The following is a 16,921-nucleotide window of genomic DNA, read 5'->3' as shown; positions in this document are numbered from 1 at the left end:
AACATTGCTACTAATAACTACTGTGTCAGTTCACGTTAGACCCCTGTGCTGGCCCTGACTTAACCCACAGTCCAGCTCCATTTAGTCACCATTCATGGACAAAAGCCATTCTTTTTAAGGACCCTGGCTGCTTAGACTCTGAGACTGGAGCAGGCGACTTCACTCTCTGTGTTTGTTTCCATTATGAGTAGAGAAGTTTTCCTCCAGCCTTTAGGTTGACCGGACCGAGACTCTGCAGGTGACCTTTGCACCAACACTGTATGAAGCCAGGTCTTGTCAGAAAGCAGTAACTCTCTGAAGCCTGAGCTTCAAGCTTTCTGACCAGAAAGTTATTTGCCACTTCAGAGTGTGACGTAACCAGGAGCTGCTGCACTCCCGCCACCTCTGCTTACAATAAGGAAAACTACACCCTTAGAAATATGAGGTGGAGAGCCCTGTTGAAGGCCCTGAGCCCGCCCCAGGGTCTCACACCCTGATGGAGTCCGGGTCCATGTTGAGATCATTGGCCAGCTGTCGGCGTCCGCACAGAACATGTTTCCTCTCCCCTTTTTTGCTTGCACCGCTTTGAATCTGCTGAGTCTGACCGTTGTAATTATCCCCGGTATTCATTTTGTCAAAGTGTATTAGTGAGAGATCAATACTATGGATCAACCCATTCACTTTCTACTTGTTTGGGCGTATTGATTCCTATTAAATAAAAGGCAACCTGCTGTATAATGTTTGTTTACCCGAACCCCGGCCAAGCGTTCCCACATCCTCATAGACTGTGTTTATGTCGTTTGTTTGATTAAAGATACCCTCATTCCCTGGGGCTTCTCTGGGGTTCCCTGGTATCAGCACTTCCACAGTTGACCTAACCAAGCTCCCTTTGTCCGCAGAACGGATGGGCGCCGCTGGTCTCTGGCTTCTCTCCCCTCCTCAGGCTATGGGACAAACACACCGAGCTCTACCGTCTCTGTAAGTGCTTGATTTTTCTTCTTCTCACCTCAAAACCACAGAACTAACCCAGACTTGGGGTTTTTCTCCGGGTGTTTCCTGGTGGGAAGGAAAAGGCAAATTTCACATGCCTATCTCGACGTATAAGGTTATGTGTCAAACGGCAGCCTAGCAAACGTAAAACGGGAGCGCTGTTTCTGGAAGCTTCCAGACTACAGGGCATAAAAAAAGTGTAAGGCCCAGGATGACAAGTTTGGAGGATGAGAGCCTTCATTTTAATACCATTTGGTGTAGAAAATAACACAGTCTGGGTTCAGTGTTGGCGTTCTAGATCAGATGTGTGCGAGCTGAAGACACCATTAAACTTCGATGGACTCGCTCTTCTCTTGTCTGTGGCTGAGATGGAAGCTTGTTTTGTTTTCTCTTTTCTCAAAGGATACCCCACACAAACACACACACACTCAGGCACACACACACACACACATACCCAACACACACACACACACAAACACACACACACTCAGGCACATACACACACACTCAGGCACACACACACACTCAGGCACACACACACATACCCACCACACACACATACACACTCAGGCACACACACACCACTCGGGCACACACACACAGACATACCCACCACACACACACACACACACACACACACACACACACACACACACACACACACACAAAGCCATAAATTTATCTCTACCCTAACAACTTAAACAACAAAAACGGAACTTAGTCTATGGAAGGGGATAGCGAAATATGAGATTCTTGCCCCAAATACTAACATGTCAACCCCAGGCCTAGCAGTTACTGCCTACTGTTCAGTAGATTAGATCCAGGCATGCCTGGTTTAAGGTGGAGGAGTTTCTGTAACCACAGGGCTCTGAGAGCCAGGTGGTAGTTTAGAAAGGCCCAGGAGGTCACCCAGTATTCAGTGAATGCCTAATGAGGTGGTCTGGATGTGCTGTATCCAGCAGCCCAAACTGTGGACCTGCGACCACGACCACAGAGCCTTTTCTGAATCAGTCCCCTCCTCATTTTGTCAAAAGCCACAGTTTACTGTTTAGGACTGTCCACCCCAATCAGCAGCTAAGTGAGCAGCCACTGACTAACGTTCAAACTGATAAGAAAACTAAAACTTGTTAGCTGAACTAACTAGCACCCCTCCTCCTTAGGTTTGTGTTTCCAGAAGCTTGAGTGGAATGTGGCTTTTCTGGGCCACCTCTAAAGCCAAATTGTTAACATCTGTTGGGTTTGCGTTGCCTCTTCTTAGAGGAGTGCATGGGGAAAGGTCCTTTATTTTCCTGCCTCTTTTCCCATTTGCTGTGCTGGGGAGTTTGCTGTCCCTTTGGATCTCCTCCCCCGCCCCCGCACACCCCTAGCATCCTGGGTGTTATCAGTGGATAAGATTGCTACTGAGTACCACTGAGATTTGACTTGATTATTACGGCAGCTGCCGACACTGGCGGCGATTTCAGATGTGAAAATGGAGGGCTGTACATTTTCAAAACGTGTGATGAAGGGGATCCCACACAGAGCCATTGAAAATGTTTTAAGTGCTGCCGCTCCCTGGACCCTAGGGTCCCCTTAATTAAAACCAAGCCACAAGTAAACAGTCCTGGTTTCTTTGCTCTGTGACTTCCTTACCCATACTCCTCCCCAGACTAAAAGCTCAAACCCATGGCTTTTGGCTGCGAAGCCCTTTCTTTTCCTGTCAAGCGTCTCACCCTCCTTCAGCATTAATGACAGTTCAGGTGACAAATCTCTCCTCTTCATGGAAAAACAGGAAGAGTACAAGATGCACCGTCATTTTCTTATAATCACACATCATTTTCTTAAAGCGAATGTATGAAGGGTGAGTGTGTTGAGCCCAGACCATTGGGTCCACATCACTTTTTAGAGTGTGTTTCTGTAATTGTAGAGCAAGCACTAGTCTATCTCCTGGAGTGGGTGGGCTTGTTGCATGCTGGTGACATATTCTGTGGCACCGCTGCTGTTCTTACCCTCATTTTTTTTAGGTCTGAAACCTAAAGCACAGAAAATTATTTCAGGGGCTGTTTATCCGTTTCTTTTTTTATCCACTCGAATACTGTGAGAGGTCCAGACCCTAACGCCGTGGCTCTGTCTAGGCCATGTGACGGGCATTCCTTTAGCTTTGTGAGGGATTTACCTGAAGGCTAGTGTCGGTAAAGCTTCATGTGTCTAAAACAAGAAACTGGAGGCCATTTTTCAACACACCTATGCACACGCTCACACACATGCTCACACATATGCACACACACATGGCATTTCTAATAGCCTTTCTCTCTTACACATTTATGTATTCATCGTGGTGGTAGGCAGGTATAAGTCTCAAATCCTCATTTCTTCCCTCAAAACGAAATTTTAGTTTCCACAATTTCTGTTTTTGCCAAAAGCAAAAGTGGGTCTGGACTGTGAACGCTGTTGCAGGATTGGCTGGCTTGGTTTTTTTCTTCGCTCCTTTATGGAATGGACAAGGGAAAGGTCCAAGGCTCCTGTCTAGGTTTCTGTCCGCGCCCTTCAAGTATGAGCCACAGTTGTGTCAGCTGGCGACTCGGAGTTTGTGCTCCCCTATTTCTAGTCTGAATCACCCTTAGAAGCTCATTAACTACTAGTCCTTTAGCCAACCAAAACTGTACTTTTTAAAAAGAAAAAAGAAAAATATAGGTTATATACAGAAAAAAAAAGCAAAGCAAAACTAGAAACGTTTTTGAAACACAATTTGAAAGTTCACAGATAATTATGTTGCCAGCTGAACTTCAGACCCGTTCGTGTCGAAATGTAAATGTTTTTATATCTCTGGGCCATTACAGACATTTCAATATCGCCAAGTGTTTAAAATGTTATGTTGCAAAGTTGGAAAAGAATTTTGTCATATACACTTAGTTTGTCCTCCCAGAGAACACTGAGCATTGTCAGTTACTTAAGTGTGAAATCTTTGCAGTGAAAATTAATTTGTGGAACTTCTGCAAGATACTATTCACATCATAATTTTTAATTTTGAAATAAGCAATGTGCAGTTGCAGTAGGGAGATATCCTTCCGTTTATTTCTCACCAGATAAATTATTTTCTGCTGAGGGGAAAAATGGAAATAAGACTATAAGTACCCATCAATATGACATATGTCTGTTAAATCACATTACCTTTAGTAATAACAAGTGGGAATTTCTGCAAGCATATGAGGACCGTCCTTGAGAGACAAGATGTTTATCTGAGCGATACCATGACGTAGGCAATGTATTTCTAATTGCTTCGAGAAACAGCAACAGCTTTTGGCATAAATCTTCACACTTTGAGACCGGATCTGGTTTATGGTGTGGTCAAAAGTCATGTGCAAACTAGTTAAGTAATGAGTGCTACCAGCCCCACACTCAGAGAAAAAGGAAGTTGTGAGACTTAATATATTGGAAAACGCCCATAGTAAGTCTTGAAATTCTTCTAAAAGGAGGCTTTGCTCAGCAGACCTATCTTTTCTGTAAGAACATGAGAGGCGGGCATGGTGGTGCACAACCTACGTTTCCAGCCGCTTCGGAGGCTGAGGCAGGAGGATCACTAGGAAGACAGCCGAGGCTGTGAGGATGGCACTTGTTCCTGATGGTCCCATGAGTATCCTGGCAACTTGATACTCATTTTGGATGAAACTGAACTTAAACTTCCTTATCGTCCAATATGCCGTGCTTTGAGGGCGTGTTTTCGTCAGTCGCTGGCTACTTTTCTCTCCATTCCCAGGTGCCCTCTGCTCATCCTAGGGTCCTTTGTGATCTACTCATTTCCCTCACAACTTGCTTTTCTCCCTAAGCATCTCCCTAGAGATGCTCCAAGCCTCCTTGTTTCTCTGGTGCCAAGATGACAGACAGCACTCCCTGCATCCACTCCACATTGGTCAGTCTGTAACGTTCCCAGATCTCAAATATACGTAAATTTCTGATGCTATTCTCCTCTAATGCATATGCAGTAATCACGAAGATTACTTTAGACTCAGTAGAGGTTAACAGTTTGTTACATTGGCCACAGTCATTTTGAAAACCAGAGTTTATTATGTCTTACAAGCAAAAATGTTAACTATACCACAGGAGCCCTTCCCTCTTCTAAGGGCCCTTCTGGGAGCTTTGTAGACCCAAGCAGGTAGCATCCTTAGGGGGTCTTGATGCATTTGGAACCCTGGGCCCACGCTATTTGGAAAGTAACTTTCAATTTTAGAAAGACAGTATGACCTGTACAAGATAACCCATCAGTCACAGGACCAGTCATAATCTAGGATATTAATATTTCCACGGCAACCTGAGTCAGCATTCACACGCAGTGGATTGGCTATTTTATGTAATTCCCTATCAGATCACTTGAAACTTTGCTACTCAAAATGGTTGCTGCAAACGTCTATGCATAAGTGGGGTTTGCAGACAGAAATGGGGAGCAGAGATTTACCTGGGAAGTAGGTAGCTGTGTGTGTGTGTGTGTGTGTGTGTGTGTGTGTGTGTGTGTGTGTGTGTGTGTGTGAGTGATTGTTTGCTTTTAGTTCTCTCTCTTGTGTTTATGTATGTGTACACATTTTGTTTGGTTTTTGTTTTCTCTTTTTTTTTTTTCTTTCTTGTATAGTTTTTAGGCTTTTTTTCTCTTTCTCTTTGGCGTGTACGAGCATTGTTTTCCCCCTCTCGTGTTTGTGTTAGTATACATTCTGGCTTTAGTTCATATTCATTCTCTCTCTCTCTCTCTCTCTCTCTCTCTCTCCCTCTCCCTCTCTCTCCCTCTCCCCCTCCCTCCCTCCTCCCTCCCTCCTCCCTCCCTCCCTCCCTCTTGTGTAGGTGTCTGTGTGAGTGTATAGTTTGTTTTTAGTTTTTCTCTCTTGTTTTTGTGCATTGTTTTTTCTCTTTCTCTCTTGTTTGTGTGTATATACATTCTGGTTTTAGTTTACTTTCTCGTGTGTGTGTGTGTGTGTGTGTGTGTGTGTGTGTGAGAGAGAGAGAGAGAGAGAGAGAGAGAGAGACAGACAGACAGACAGACAGACAGACAGACAGAAAGATAGGGAGAGAGTGTGTGAGTTGTAGGTTTGGTTTTCCCTGTGCTAGGGATCAGGCCAGGGCCCTGGTGCTTGTGAAGCAAGCATTCTACCACTGAGCTAGCCCCTCAGCCCTCCATGTAAATCTCTCCCATTTTCCTATCTGTTAATTTCCTTGTCTTTGCCGTTGCACCCCTCCTTCTCTCCTGCTTGGTTTTTATGGATCTTTTCCAGACTTTCTGAATTGATTTAGTTCACGTGTTTTATTTCCTTTTTCATAGTGGAAGTATTTTTAGGAGTGACTATTTACCCCGAGTAAAGCTTTGCTTAGCTCATTATTCTTTCTGTGTTCTTGTTTTTATGGTTTATAAAATAATCTCATTACATTATAAAAAGTCCCTGTCTATCTATACTATGTACTTAGCAAGGCGTTTTATAATTTCAAGGTGTAGGGATATTTTCAGCTCTGTTCATTAATTTCCAATACTTTACTGCTTATGAAGGGCATTCTCTCGTAAAGAAGGGTTTTTGTTATTGTTGTTTTGTTTGGTTTGATGCAAAACTCTACCTGGGCTGACATTTTCAAATGACCAGTCTCTTTCAAACATGTGCCTATCCTAGCCCTGTTTCCATGTACTTAAAAATGCCCAACTTCTTTTTTTTTTTTTCCGGAGCTGGGGACCGAACCCAGGGCCTTGCGCTTGCTAGGCAAGCGCTCTACCACTGAGCTAAATCCCCAACCCCAAAAATGCCAACTTCTTTTATTGGCATTGACTGAGTTTATCACTCCCTAAACCTTGAAGCCAACAGTTCCTTCACTGCCCAGATTCCAGAGGCAGGTTGTTTAAAAGTCACCCGTTCTTAGCTGTTCACCTTCTCCGTCACGTTCCAGATGTTGAGTGATGGTTTTTAAAGAGTGAATTTAGAGCGAGGGCTAAAGCCCCAGGACCTCCACTGAAACTGTCCACTGGAGAAGGGACGGTGCATTCTTGCCCCTTACCCACCCACGCCAAATACAGAAAGGAAAGATAAACAGGTCTCTGTCCTTCCCGTGTGCCCATAGCACCCATGGGTGGCATTTGCATCAAAGAGCAGCGTGCTTTTATCGAGGAAGATTTCGTTACCTTTTTATGATCTCACGCATATAATCGTGTTATTTACTTAAAAGTCGGAGTTTTTTCCACTGGGAACAGCAGCAGGAGTCTCTTCTTGGGTTTTAACGGCTTTTGTCCATCTCACAAGCTTGGTTTGTTTTTTTTTAAACCCAGAAAGAACTCTGTTTTTGGGAAGCTACAGTCAAATGGGGGGGGGGGGGCATCTGGAAGGCATGATGAACCCTCAGAGAGAAGTCGCTTCCTACATCTAGGTTTTGGTTGCTGTCATGGAACCAGCATAAAAATGGTGGCGTTGCCCAAGGTTGACGCTCTGACTCATCTCCAGAATTTGTTCTAGAAGCTGTCGCCTAACTTTACTCTGCTTTGTTTCAGTCATCCTGTTCCTCCCAGGAGAAGTTGCACCAGCTACCATACCAGCCAACACCAGACGAATTACACTTCTTGTCCAAACACTTCTGCACAACGGAAAGCATCGCCACTGAGAACCGGTGCAGAAACACGCCCATGCGTCCGCGTTCCCGGAGTCTCAGGTGTGTAGACCTGACCTGCACCAGTCCTCCCTGGAATTATTTGCTTTCTACCATATCTGTAACTTGTATGTGTGTGCGCACATGTGGATGACGTCGTTAATTACCAGAGAGAGGTATTCTATTACTTTTTAAGTTTTCACAATGCACTGATTGCTACAAAAGCCGTAAGGACTGTCTATAGAAAATTCTAGCCATGGAAAGCAGGTCATAGTAACATACAAAGAGAGAGACGTTTGCTAAATAGGGGCTGGGGAGAATAAATGGAAAGATAGCATTCCCAGATTCGACATTAAAAAGCCCGTTGTAGTCTTATTCCACCTTCCCACCTAAATCTTACTTTCTCCGTGACGATGAACATGTTCCTCAGACTCGTGGCTTCTAAGTTTTGTGGTTGGCAAATGCAGCCCATCACCCTCAGCCCAACACAGGCTGGGATCCCTGTAGACTAATTGGTCCTCCGTTTATACCCTTGCTCCAGCTTGTCAGTCATTGGCCTTTTGTCAGCAGTAACCTGGGAAGATCCAGTCACCATAGGAGGATTCTTCCTGTAGCTGAGGCTATCCTGCAGGACAGATGGCCAACTCTAGGCTTCTGCTGATGGACACCCAGGAGCTGGGCAGCAGGTCTTCCCAGGAGAGGGAATCAGGGATGTGTCTCCTCATCAGCATGAGCTCTCAGTGGGACAGCATTCCTATATGTCCACCTGATAAAGCATTAGTCTTTAAATCTGAGCTTGCTAGGTATTTAGTTCAACATGAAAGTTTACTAAGAAGGGGTTTCCTTCTATATGTTTCCTGTTCATGGAGTATCACAAACTGGTACCAAAAGATCCACACTGGATAATTATGGGATATGGGAATTTATTTTGAAATCTAGAAAGAAAAAAAAAAAACAAAACAGCAACAACTTGCAACTTTAACTAGAGTCACCATGGTTTATTAAAGAGGTTCTGCTCTCAGTTTTCCTTTCCAGGGCATCTAGGCCAAGCTATATCTATCCAAGAATACAGGTTCCCTCACACACACCCCATACAACTATCTTGCCAGAAACAAACAAACAAACAAACAAACACAAAGTGAGAAACACACAAAAGGTCACAACAAGTCCTATGCCTCGGTTTTCTTATCGCATGCGATGCCTACCTCAGCATCCCAAATAAACATTTGCTAGAGTAGAAAATGGATTTCACCAGAACACCTGTGCTGTGGAAAACTCTCGGCCCTCCCTGGGGGTGCGCGGCGGAGCGCAGGTGTATGATAGAGGTGTGAAATTGCCCCAGTAAATATGTCCTGGACGGTCCTGTTAGCGGCCACCCCGTTTTGTTCGATACTGCAATTCATTGATTTGGCTGCCACCGCTCCATAAGCTCATGATGCCATGTGCATGACATCATGTCACCGCAAGGGCATCTTCCGCCAGGGCACCGTGACTGAATTATTAGGTGCCATCACACTCCGTGAGCTTGCGCTTTGCATCCTGTCCGCTGTGTTTGTGTGGTTCCGGGTATGTGCGTCTCTCGGTGCGTGCTATTAATGACTGACTCTTGTAATTTATTATCTAAGACTTCTCCTACGAGGGTTGCATAGCACTTCGGACGCAACTGGCTGTTTATAAATAAAAGGCTTATTTTAACCTTATGCTGTGGCAGGATTAAAAAGCGTAATTTCCTTTGCTTGCAGCCCTGGACGTTCCCCCGCCTGCTGTGACCATGAAATAATTATGATGAACCATGTCTACAAAGAAAGATTCCCAAAGGTAACGGGTGGAGTTTAAGATGCCTGGCTTCTCACGAGTGGGCAACAGAGGCTCAGCCTCTGTGAGGTGGTTTTGTTATAAGAAGTGAGGGCCCTGCCATTATAGTAATGCCTCACATTAAGCAACAACTGTAGCCTTCCTGGAGAGAGAAAACCACGAAACACACAGGAGGCGAACAACTGCTCAGTCTGATGAATGTTGCTGGTGTGTGCCCCGCAGCAGGGGCCCTGGCAGGTCTAGGAGGACGCCCTGCCCTCAAAGGCACTATATCCTTTTGACTTTTTGGACTTGTGTCATTGCTGTGCTATATCGAGAGCACATGGTTTTCCTCTCGGAAACCAGAGCTTGCTGTGGCCTGGGAACTGGTTTCCTTTTTAAATCTGTGTTTCCCTTTTCATCTCCCTTTCTAAACCCCTTCCTTTAGAAGCAGAGATATGGTGTCATGTTCCGCAGCTCAACTGGTAAAAGGACTTAGACCTCAGCCAGAGGGCCGTGTGTGAAGGCTCGTTGCCAGGCCTCGTGGTTACCAGTAGTGGTTCTCTGAGGGGGGTCCCCCACACTCCCCTCAGTTCCATGCCTTCTCCCCCGACATGGCTCTTTAGGACGAGCCGAAGGCTACTTCTCCACAGTATTCAGCCCACTACTGGCTGCCTTTGTTGCTGGAAGCAGAACAAAGGGCGTTCTTGGGGTTCATAAACCAAGAGCAGAGTACTTATTATTCGTAATGACCCTAACATTGATGGCATTGATTAGCTCCATTTTACCTATTTATCACATGTCGCTCGCCCACCACGGAAGCAGATATCGACTATGCCTGGTTAATGAGGTTCAATGTTGAGAGTAGGGCGGGGAGAGGGAATCTCCCTGCCTGTGTAGCTCATATAAGGCAGGAATATGGATTAGGCGGTAGGCCATCCCGGGGAAGAAAATGAAGGTTGGAAAGGAAATTGTAGATCTGTTTTGTGAGGGGTATCCCCTTGGCCATGCGCTGAGGGGACAGCGTTGGCATTACGGGATAAAGTTGCTATCGGTTTACTCCTGGCACACTGAAACCTCGTCGTGAAAACGAACTCGTGGCTCACACTGGGGAACCCTGGCATACCTCGAGGCTCGGGTAGCAACTGAATAAACAGGTCGTATTTTTTTGATAAGCAATCTGAAGGAGCTTGTGATCTTAACACAGCAGCCTAGCCCTCCACAAACATGCTGAGAGTTATTTCAAGAAGTTTACAAGGACTAAAGGAAGCTTCAGCTAAGGGGGGAATTGATGGTCAGGAACACACCTTTTTAATGCCTCAAATGTTCATTATCTATATTCCACAGGGTAAGGTGGTGCTTCTCCCTTCTGTGTGTGTGTGTGTGTGTGTGTGGTAGTGGTGATGGTGGAAACCCAGTACAGAGCCTCCCTCGCACTAGCCAAGAGCTCTCTACCGGTCACCTATACTTCCAGCCCCCAAATGAAGTTTCTTTCAAACGCAATTCTCAGGATGCCGTTTAGCGACTCACAGTCTGAAAAAAAAACGAAAGTGTGCCCGCCGGGGCGGCTCCCGCGTGACTCCTTGCGTTGCCCATGTGTGTGCGTCTCCTTCCAACAGGCTACGGCGCAGATGGAAGACCGTCTGAAGGAAATCGTCACCAGCTACTCTCCAGACAACGTCCTCCCCTTGGCCGACGGGGTGCTTAGCTTCACTCACCATCAGATCATTGAGCTGGCTCGTGACTGTCTGGATAAATCCCACCAGGGTCTCATCACGTCAAGATATTTCCTTGAGTTGCAGCACAAGCTGGATAAGTTGCTGCAGGAGGTAGGAACAAAGTTTCTATTCTGTGCGTAGTTCTCTGATTTGTCCTGACTTCTCCCGGGCCAAATACTTTTGTGAAACCATTTGCTTACAAGGAGTTCCCTAAAATCTGGGGTTCACATTCTGGGAAAGTGTGCTGTGGCAGACACGGGGTGGGGTGGGGAGGTGGTACCCGCACATCGGGTGTGCAAGTAAAACCTCATGGATTGCTACTTGCTATGAGTTGGTTCTGGTCATTATGTATAGTAATAGAAGAATGAATGCTATCACCTTTATAGGGACCTTGGGGACCCAACAATCTATGACTCTAGGATAAGTGGACTGTGAAGGGTTTTTTAGCAATCATCCCCACTTCCCCAACTTTACCTATAAAATTATAAATTGCCCGAGTGTATGTGTGTTATTTGATGGTGCCATCTAATTTTAATATCTAAAAAAAAGCTAAATGGGAAGCCATTGGCTTCTACTGGGCTGTGTGTCCTGTTCATTAACCTGCATGCTGTATTGGATAGTAAATTGGAAACTTTCTATTTTCCTTAATATCAGTTCTTCTTCTAACAAAATATCCAATTTTCAAAATGACAGATAAACGCGGGACCCTGTCTGCCCAACACCCTCGCTCCTGATAACAGCTAGCATGGGCAGGGAGTGTGTGTGGTAGAATAGAATTTGTGTATGATACAGCTCTTCTGGCTGAAATTGATTAGATGCAGCCTACGCTGGAAACCTATTTAACCTACATGTGGATTTATAATATTTCTGTATCTCCTACAGCATGCATTATATCCTTGGAAACGTAATCATGGTGGGGTTTTTTTTCCTCTGAATGAGTATGTAAATAACCCACTAAACCGAAGGAAAATATTAACATCCTACTTTTGAGAAACCCATCAGTCCTTTCCCCTGGATGACTGCGTTCTCACAGGATAAGAAGGTGCCTCTCTGGCTGGCAGCCACCATTTTTCTTTCTTTCCTCATCCATACTTCCCAACAGCATTTTCTCCGAGGTACTCATCTCTCATATATGGCTAGTAAAGCTGTGTTCCTTAAATTGTCTCTGAGGGTGGAAAAATAGCTTTTGAGTTTCGTTGTTATTAATTTACCATTAGACATTACCAATTCTGAGTTAGGATAATATCTCTCTCTCTCTACATCAGGCAACTGTTAGCATCTTCCTGGATCGTCCTCGCCATTCTCCAACTTTTCTCTCCTCTTCCGCTCTTACCTGGCTCAGATCCTCCTCTTCGCCAGACATCTTATTTCCAAACCCAACCTTCGAATCCATGTATCTGTTCAGTTCTGAGAATAGCTCAGCTCTTTTCACTGATCCATTTGGCTTAAGACAAATGCCATAGCATGGCCTGTGTCTCTAGTCCCTCTAGTTCTGTGTAGCTATAATGCATTCTAATAAGACTTGAGGATGGGAGGGAGAGAAGCCTCGCATTTCCGTCAGTGAGCTCTTTGAAGACCACAAGTCGTCTCTTATTTCTTGGTGCCTAACTCAGTGCTCAGTGTCTGGTAGTTAGGGATTCCTCTGCTACTTTAGAAAGGAGAGAAGAAGGAAGAGAAGACATTTGGAAGCAAAACACTTGATCCCTGATGACAGAATGTCAAGTATCTCTTCTTCTGCTCCTTGTCATCACATCGGCAGTGGCACACTTTTGAAAGAAGCAGACCAGGGGGCCTTATAGTCAACGTCTATGACCTCCCTCTTCCTGAACTGCACAGGGCCACCCAAAATACAAGAGAGCATCATGAAGACCAGCATAGTCTTGTGTCTTGTCCTATGCTTTCTAGGCAGTGCCTTAAGAAGGTAGAATTAATATCCAGAGTTATGGAAATCTACCCCTAGATTTTTGTTGACGTATGGCAGACAGAGCAGATTGTTTGATGGCAATTAAAGATTAATCTTAGCGTTTCACGGATCTTCTGAGTGGGTGGTAAGACAGATGAAAAAGGTGAATTTTTAGAGATTTCTCTTTGAGCTGGAGAAACACATATACCAGTAGCCTAAAGGTCATTGTTGGAAGGGAGTAAGAATGTCTTCCTGTGCTTTCTGTGATTGAAAGATGTAGTTTCTTTCAATCATTGGCAACAGTTCAGGCTCCCTTTAGAGGCACATTGCGAGTATCTGTCCAGAGCATGGAGCAAACCTGTCTGTGAGGAGCAGGCCCCTTCTGGGGAGAGTAGCGCTGTGGGAACATGTCATGGCCTCTCCAGCATGCACTTGTCCATTTCCAGATGTGGCACTCTGAGCCCAGCAATCCTGTCTCCTCACCATGTTTCCGCTGTCAATCTTTTGCATAACTTAAGGCACAGATCTCCCCACGGTTTGAACAGCTTGATTTAACAGATGCCTTTTAAAGGCCGGCGTCTAGGTCAATTTCAGATGAATGCTTTCATTCCTACAGTCTCTCTTTCACTGAGTTGTACTTAGCCAAAGAAAATAAACCACAAAGGAAACTCCAACCTACTCTCAAATCTGGGTCACGGTGCTTTTTTAATAGTGGCCAACACTTACAATACAAACTCTGGGACTCTACTCGTCCCTTTGGAGCTTGCTGCAAGACACCAGGAAGCCAGTTCCTTCGCACACTGTGCTGTTTCATTGGTGGTTGTTTTAGTGAAGCCTATCTTCTTTCACTTGTTTGATAAATAAATATTATTTAAGCCAATAGAACTCATATGTCTCGGAGTAAGACACAGCCGATCTATGTTAAGAGTTGGAACATGTCATCGTTTTGATGGTCTTTGAAATGAAACCTTTTCCATTCGAATTGACTGTTCTCCTTCTGCAGGAAAGCAATGAAACATACCTCAGTATTTTAGATATTCTTTACATTCGTGAATTCATAAAGAGCAATTATTATAGGCACATCTAACCCAAAGTGTCACGAAGAAGTTAGATAGGCTTTGTTTGTCTTTCAACCTTTCAAGGTTTGTGTTCAGGGATGGTGAACCACAAAAGAGAACGTTACTTTTCTGAGGAATAATTGTGTTTCCAAAAATTCCTTTTTCTTGCTAAACGAACATTAGAAATAAATTTAAAGGTGGTTTGCGTTTGATACATAGACTTTTTTTTTTTCTGAAGATACAGAACACATCATATTCTAAAGCTGGTTCACTTTTATTTTCATGCAAGCTGTGGATTGCCACCCTAGCTTACATGTAGTGGGCACGTTACAGCCATTTTTCATAAGTTTTATCTGCATGCTTTTTTGAAGGTGTGACTTGTTATTGATGAACACCCCCCAAGAATGATCAAACATGTTTCTGAAATTATATCCTGTGGTCCTGGCCACACGTTGGTTCTGTTCCTACATCTTTAAGAAATTGTATCATTAAAAACCTTAAAAATTATGAAGCCTTAAGATTATGCACAGTTTCCATTCAGACTTTATCCTGTGCCAGCTCTAATATTGTACTGCCAGATTTATTCAAGAAAATATTTAAAATGCCAGTGTCTATTAACAAGGTAAGCTCTGCCGTTGGGATATTTAGTGCGCTCAGGCAAAATAAAATTTCTTGAGTGCTTAATCCAGTTCAGTTTTGCTAAGCTAAGTGTCTGGGTGTTATTCATCCAGTGGGCGTTGTTGAGTCTACGTGTGTGGCTGAATATGAACAACATGCCAGTCAACTTTTGTATGACACATGTGTAGACATCTCACATGTGGTAAAAAAGCTACCTTGCAGGCTCATCATACTATGTGTGTGAACTGCATTTCCCAAGTATGTTGGATTAAGAAAGACAGCCCATTCTACGTTAGCCACGAGCGTCTAAAATGTTCCACCAGCCAGGGCTAAGCGCTTGTTCCGCTGCCAGTGCTGGCACCCTGTTCTCGGTGGATCATAAATTTAATGTCTCATTCATTCATGGCTCGTATTAGCAGTCCTTATCCTTACATTTGATTTCTGAAACATCATAAATCAAAGTTTTACGATTAAGTGTTAGCTAATAAGGCTATTTTGTACATGTCTGATAGTGTGCGTTTACGTTAGAGATAACGCCTATTAAGAGTGTTTTCTAAGTCACTTAATTTCTGATTTTTTTTATTTAAATTGGCTAATTAGCATGCCTTGCCGATTTTCCTTCTCCGCTTGGTGGAGCCCTCTCTAGCATCTTTCTGCTCATTGCTTTTCCACAGGCTCATGATCGCTCTGAAAGTGGAGAACTGGCGTTTATTAAGCAGCTAGTCCGAAAGATCCTAATTGTCATTGCCCGCCCGGCACGGTTATTGGAGTGCTTGGTAAGTTGCCTTCAGATGTGCCTACGTTATCCATTGTTAACTGTGGGAAGTCGCGGCCGTTAGGATGGCTCCAATTTCACTAAACTTCAACCACGGGTGCTACACAGAGAGAGTCAGGAGGGACCGCACAGCGTGTAATCACTTAGGGTAGCATCCAGATGTGGCCCGTCTCCTCTGATTTTGAGGAGGAATTCTGGGGTAGGCGCTGTTATTAAGCTGCCTTCTGGTCAGACTTGAAGGATGATCATGGAATAATATGCTTGGCCCTCTTTCAGTGGATAACCTCGTGCCATGGCTAGTTTAAAATGCTTACTCGGCCTCGTGTTTCTCGAGTAGTTGCTAAGATTCAGACCGGAGGAAGCCACGAGTATGGTGACCTGTGGCTCTAAGTATTGTTTTTAAAATGTGTTGGAAATAAGCACTAGCTGGCTACCCGCCTGAGAGCAAGGCATCACCCAGATCTGGAGGGATGAGGTTTTCTTGGCCACGAGCTACCTTTCATGTTTGTATCATTTTTGGCCAGTGACCATTTTCTTCCTTCAAGATTTTTTTTGGTGTTATAATCCTTTGAGAATTCAGTCAAGACCATAGACAAATCTGATGTTTTCGAGCCTAGTCTTTAAGGGGCTGTGAGTACACTACAAAAATTCACTTTCGGCTCCTGTTGACTACTAATGTCTGTCCATGTGTGACGTGAGCATCGCTCGCAGCGTGTCCGGTCGCAGGTGCTTTGGTTTTATCCCTCCTTTAATTAACACTCATAATGTTTTATGAAATGGAAATATTCATAGCCCCATAGACACACAGAGTGCTTGGCTAGACGGAGTAGGGGGAGATCTCAGGGAGCCAGCCAAGCCGGGCATGGTGGCGCATGCCTCAGTATTCTCTGTTACTCAGAAGACTCGGGTGGAATGTTCTTATATTGAGGAATCTGAGGCTGGTCTAGGCACCACGCTGAGACCTCAAGTCAAAAAACCAAAAACAAACAAATAAAAAAAACCCACAACAGTAAACCCTTTGTCTTCCAGTTGGGTCCTGGTCTTTAATAGAACACATTACCTTGGAAGTTACATTACAGAGAAACGGGAAGTAGTCCTGACCTTCAGGTTACCAGTTGTATACATGCTTGACCTTGGAGTATGAATAGGCTTCAGATATGAAGTGAGAATCCTATACTGTGTAAAGGCATTTACGTCCTCTCTTCATATACAAACTTCAAACTGTGTCAGCCTCGTTGCGAGTGAGGTTTATGTACTAGAACCTCAGATCTTTTTTTGACTCAGAGAACTATTAATCTGTGCCCGTCATCTGCCAGGAATTTGATCCCGAAGAATTTTATTACCTATTGGAAGCTGCAGAAGGCCATGCTAAAGAAGGGCAAGGGATCAAAAGTGACATTCCCCGGTACATCATCAGCCAGCTGGGACTCAATAAGGACCCTTTGGAAGGTGAGTGCTGGTCGGTTTGCCCTTCACTCGCTCTGATCCTCTGACCGTGGGC

At 44.5% G+C, this 16,921-nt stretch overlaps 1 protein-coding gene and 1 long non-coding RNA gene across 29 annotated transcripts in view; one reads left to right on the top strand and one right to left on the bottom strand.

Moving 5' to 3' along the window:
• Mast4 (microtubule associated serine/threonine kinase family member 4) overlaps positions 1-16,921 on the top strand; it is a 591,901-nt gene that overhangs the window by 520,879 nt on the left and 54,101 nt on the right. For all 28 annotated transcript variants that reach the window (XM_063281113.1, XM_063281110.1, XM_063281115.1 and 25 more), the window contains 6 exons: positions 879-957; positions 7,460-7,617; positions 9,297-9,372; positions 10,968-11,177; positions 15,320-15,421; positions 16,737-16,869. In XM_063281113.1, coding sequence (XP_063137183.1) covers positions 879-957; positions 7,460-7,617; positions 9,297-9,372; positions 10,968-11,177; positions 15,320-15,421; positions 16,737-16,869 — 758 coding nt within the window. The remainder of the gene's footprint in view (positions 1-878; positions 958-7,459; positions 7,618-9,296; positions 9,373-10,967; positions 11,178-15,319; positions 15,422-16,736; positions 16,870-16,921) is intronic.
• Positions 13,657-16,921, bottom strand: part of LOC120101075 (uncharacterized) — a 33,460-nt gene continuing 30,195 nt past the window's right edge. The window contains exon 4 of the long non-coding RNA XR_010063725.1: positions 13,657-13,966. This is a non-coding gene — a long non-coding RNA (uncharacterized LOC120101075). The remainder of the gene's footprint in view (positions 13,967-16,921) is intronic.

The sequence above is a fragment of the Rattus norvegicus genome, chromosome 2, assembly GCF_036323735.1.
Source record: "Rattus norvegicus strain BN/NHsdMcwi chromosome 2, GRCr8, whole genome shotgun sequence".
Taxonomy (NCBI): domain Eukaryota; kingdom Metazoa; phylum Chordata; class Mammalia; order Rodentia; family Muridae; genus Rattus; species Rattus norvegicus.
This window is presented reverse-complemented; position numbering and strand designations above follow the sequence as displayed.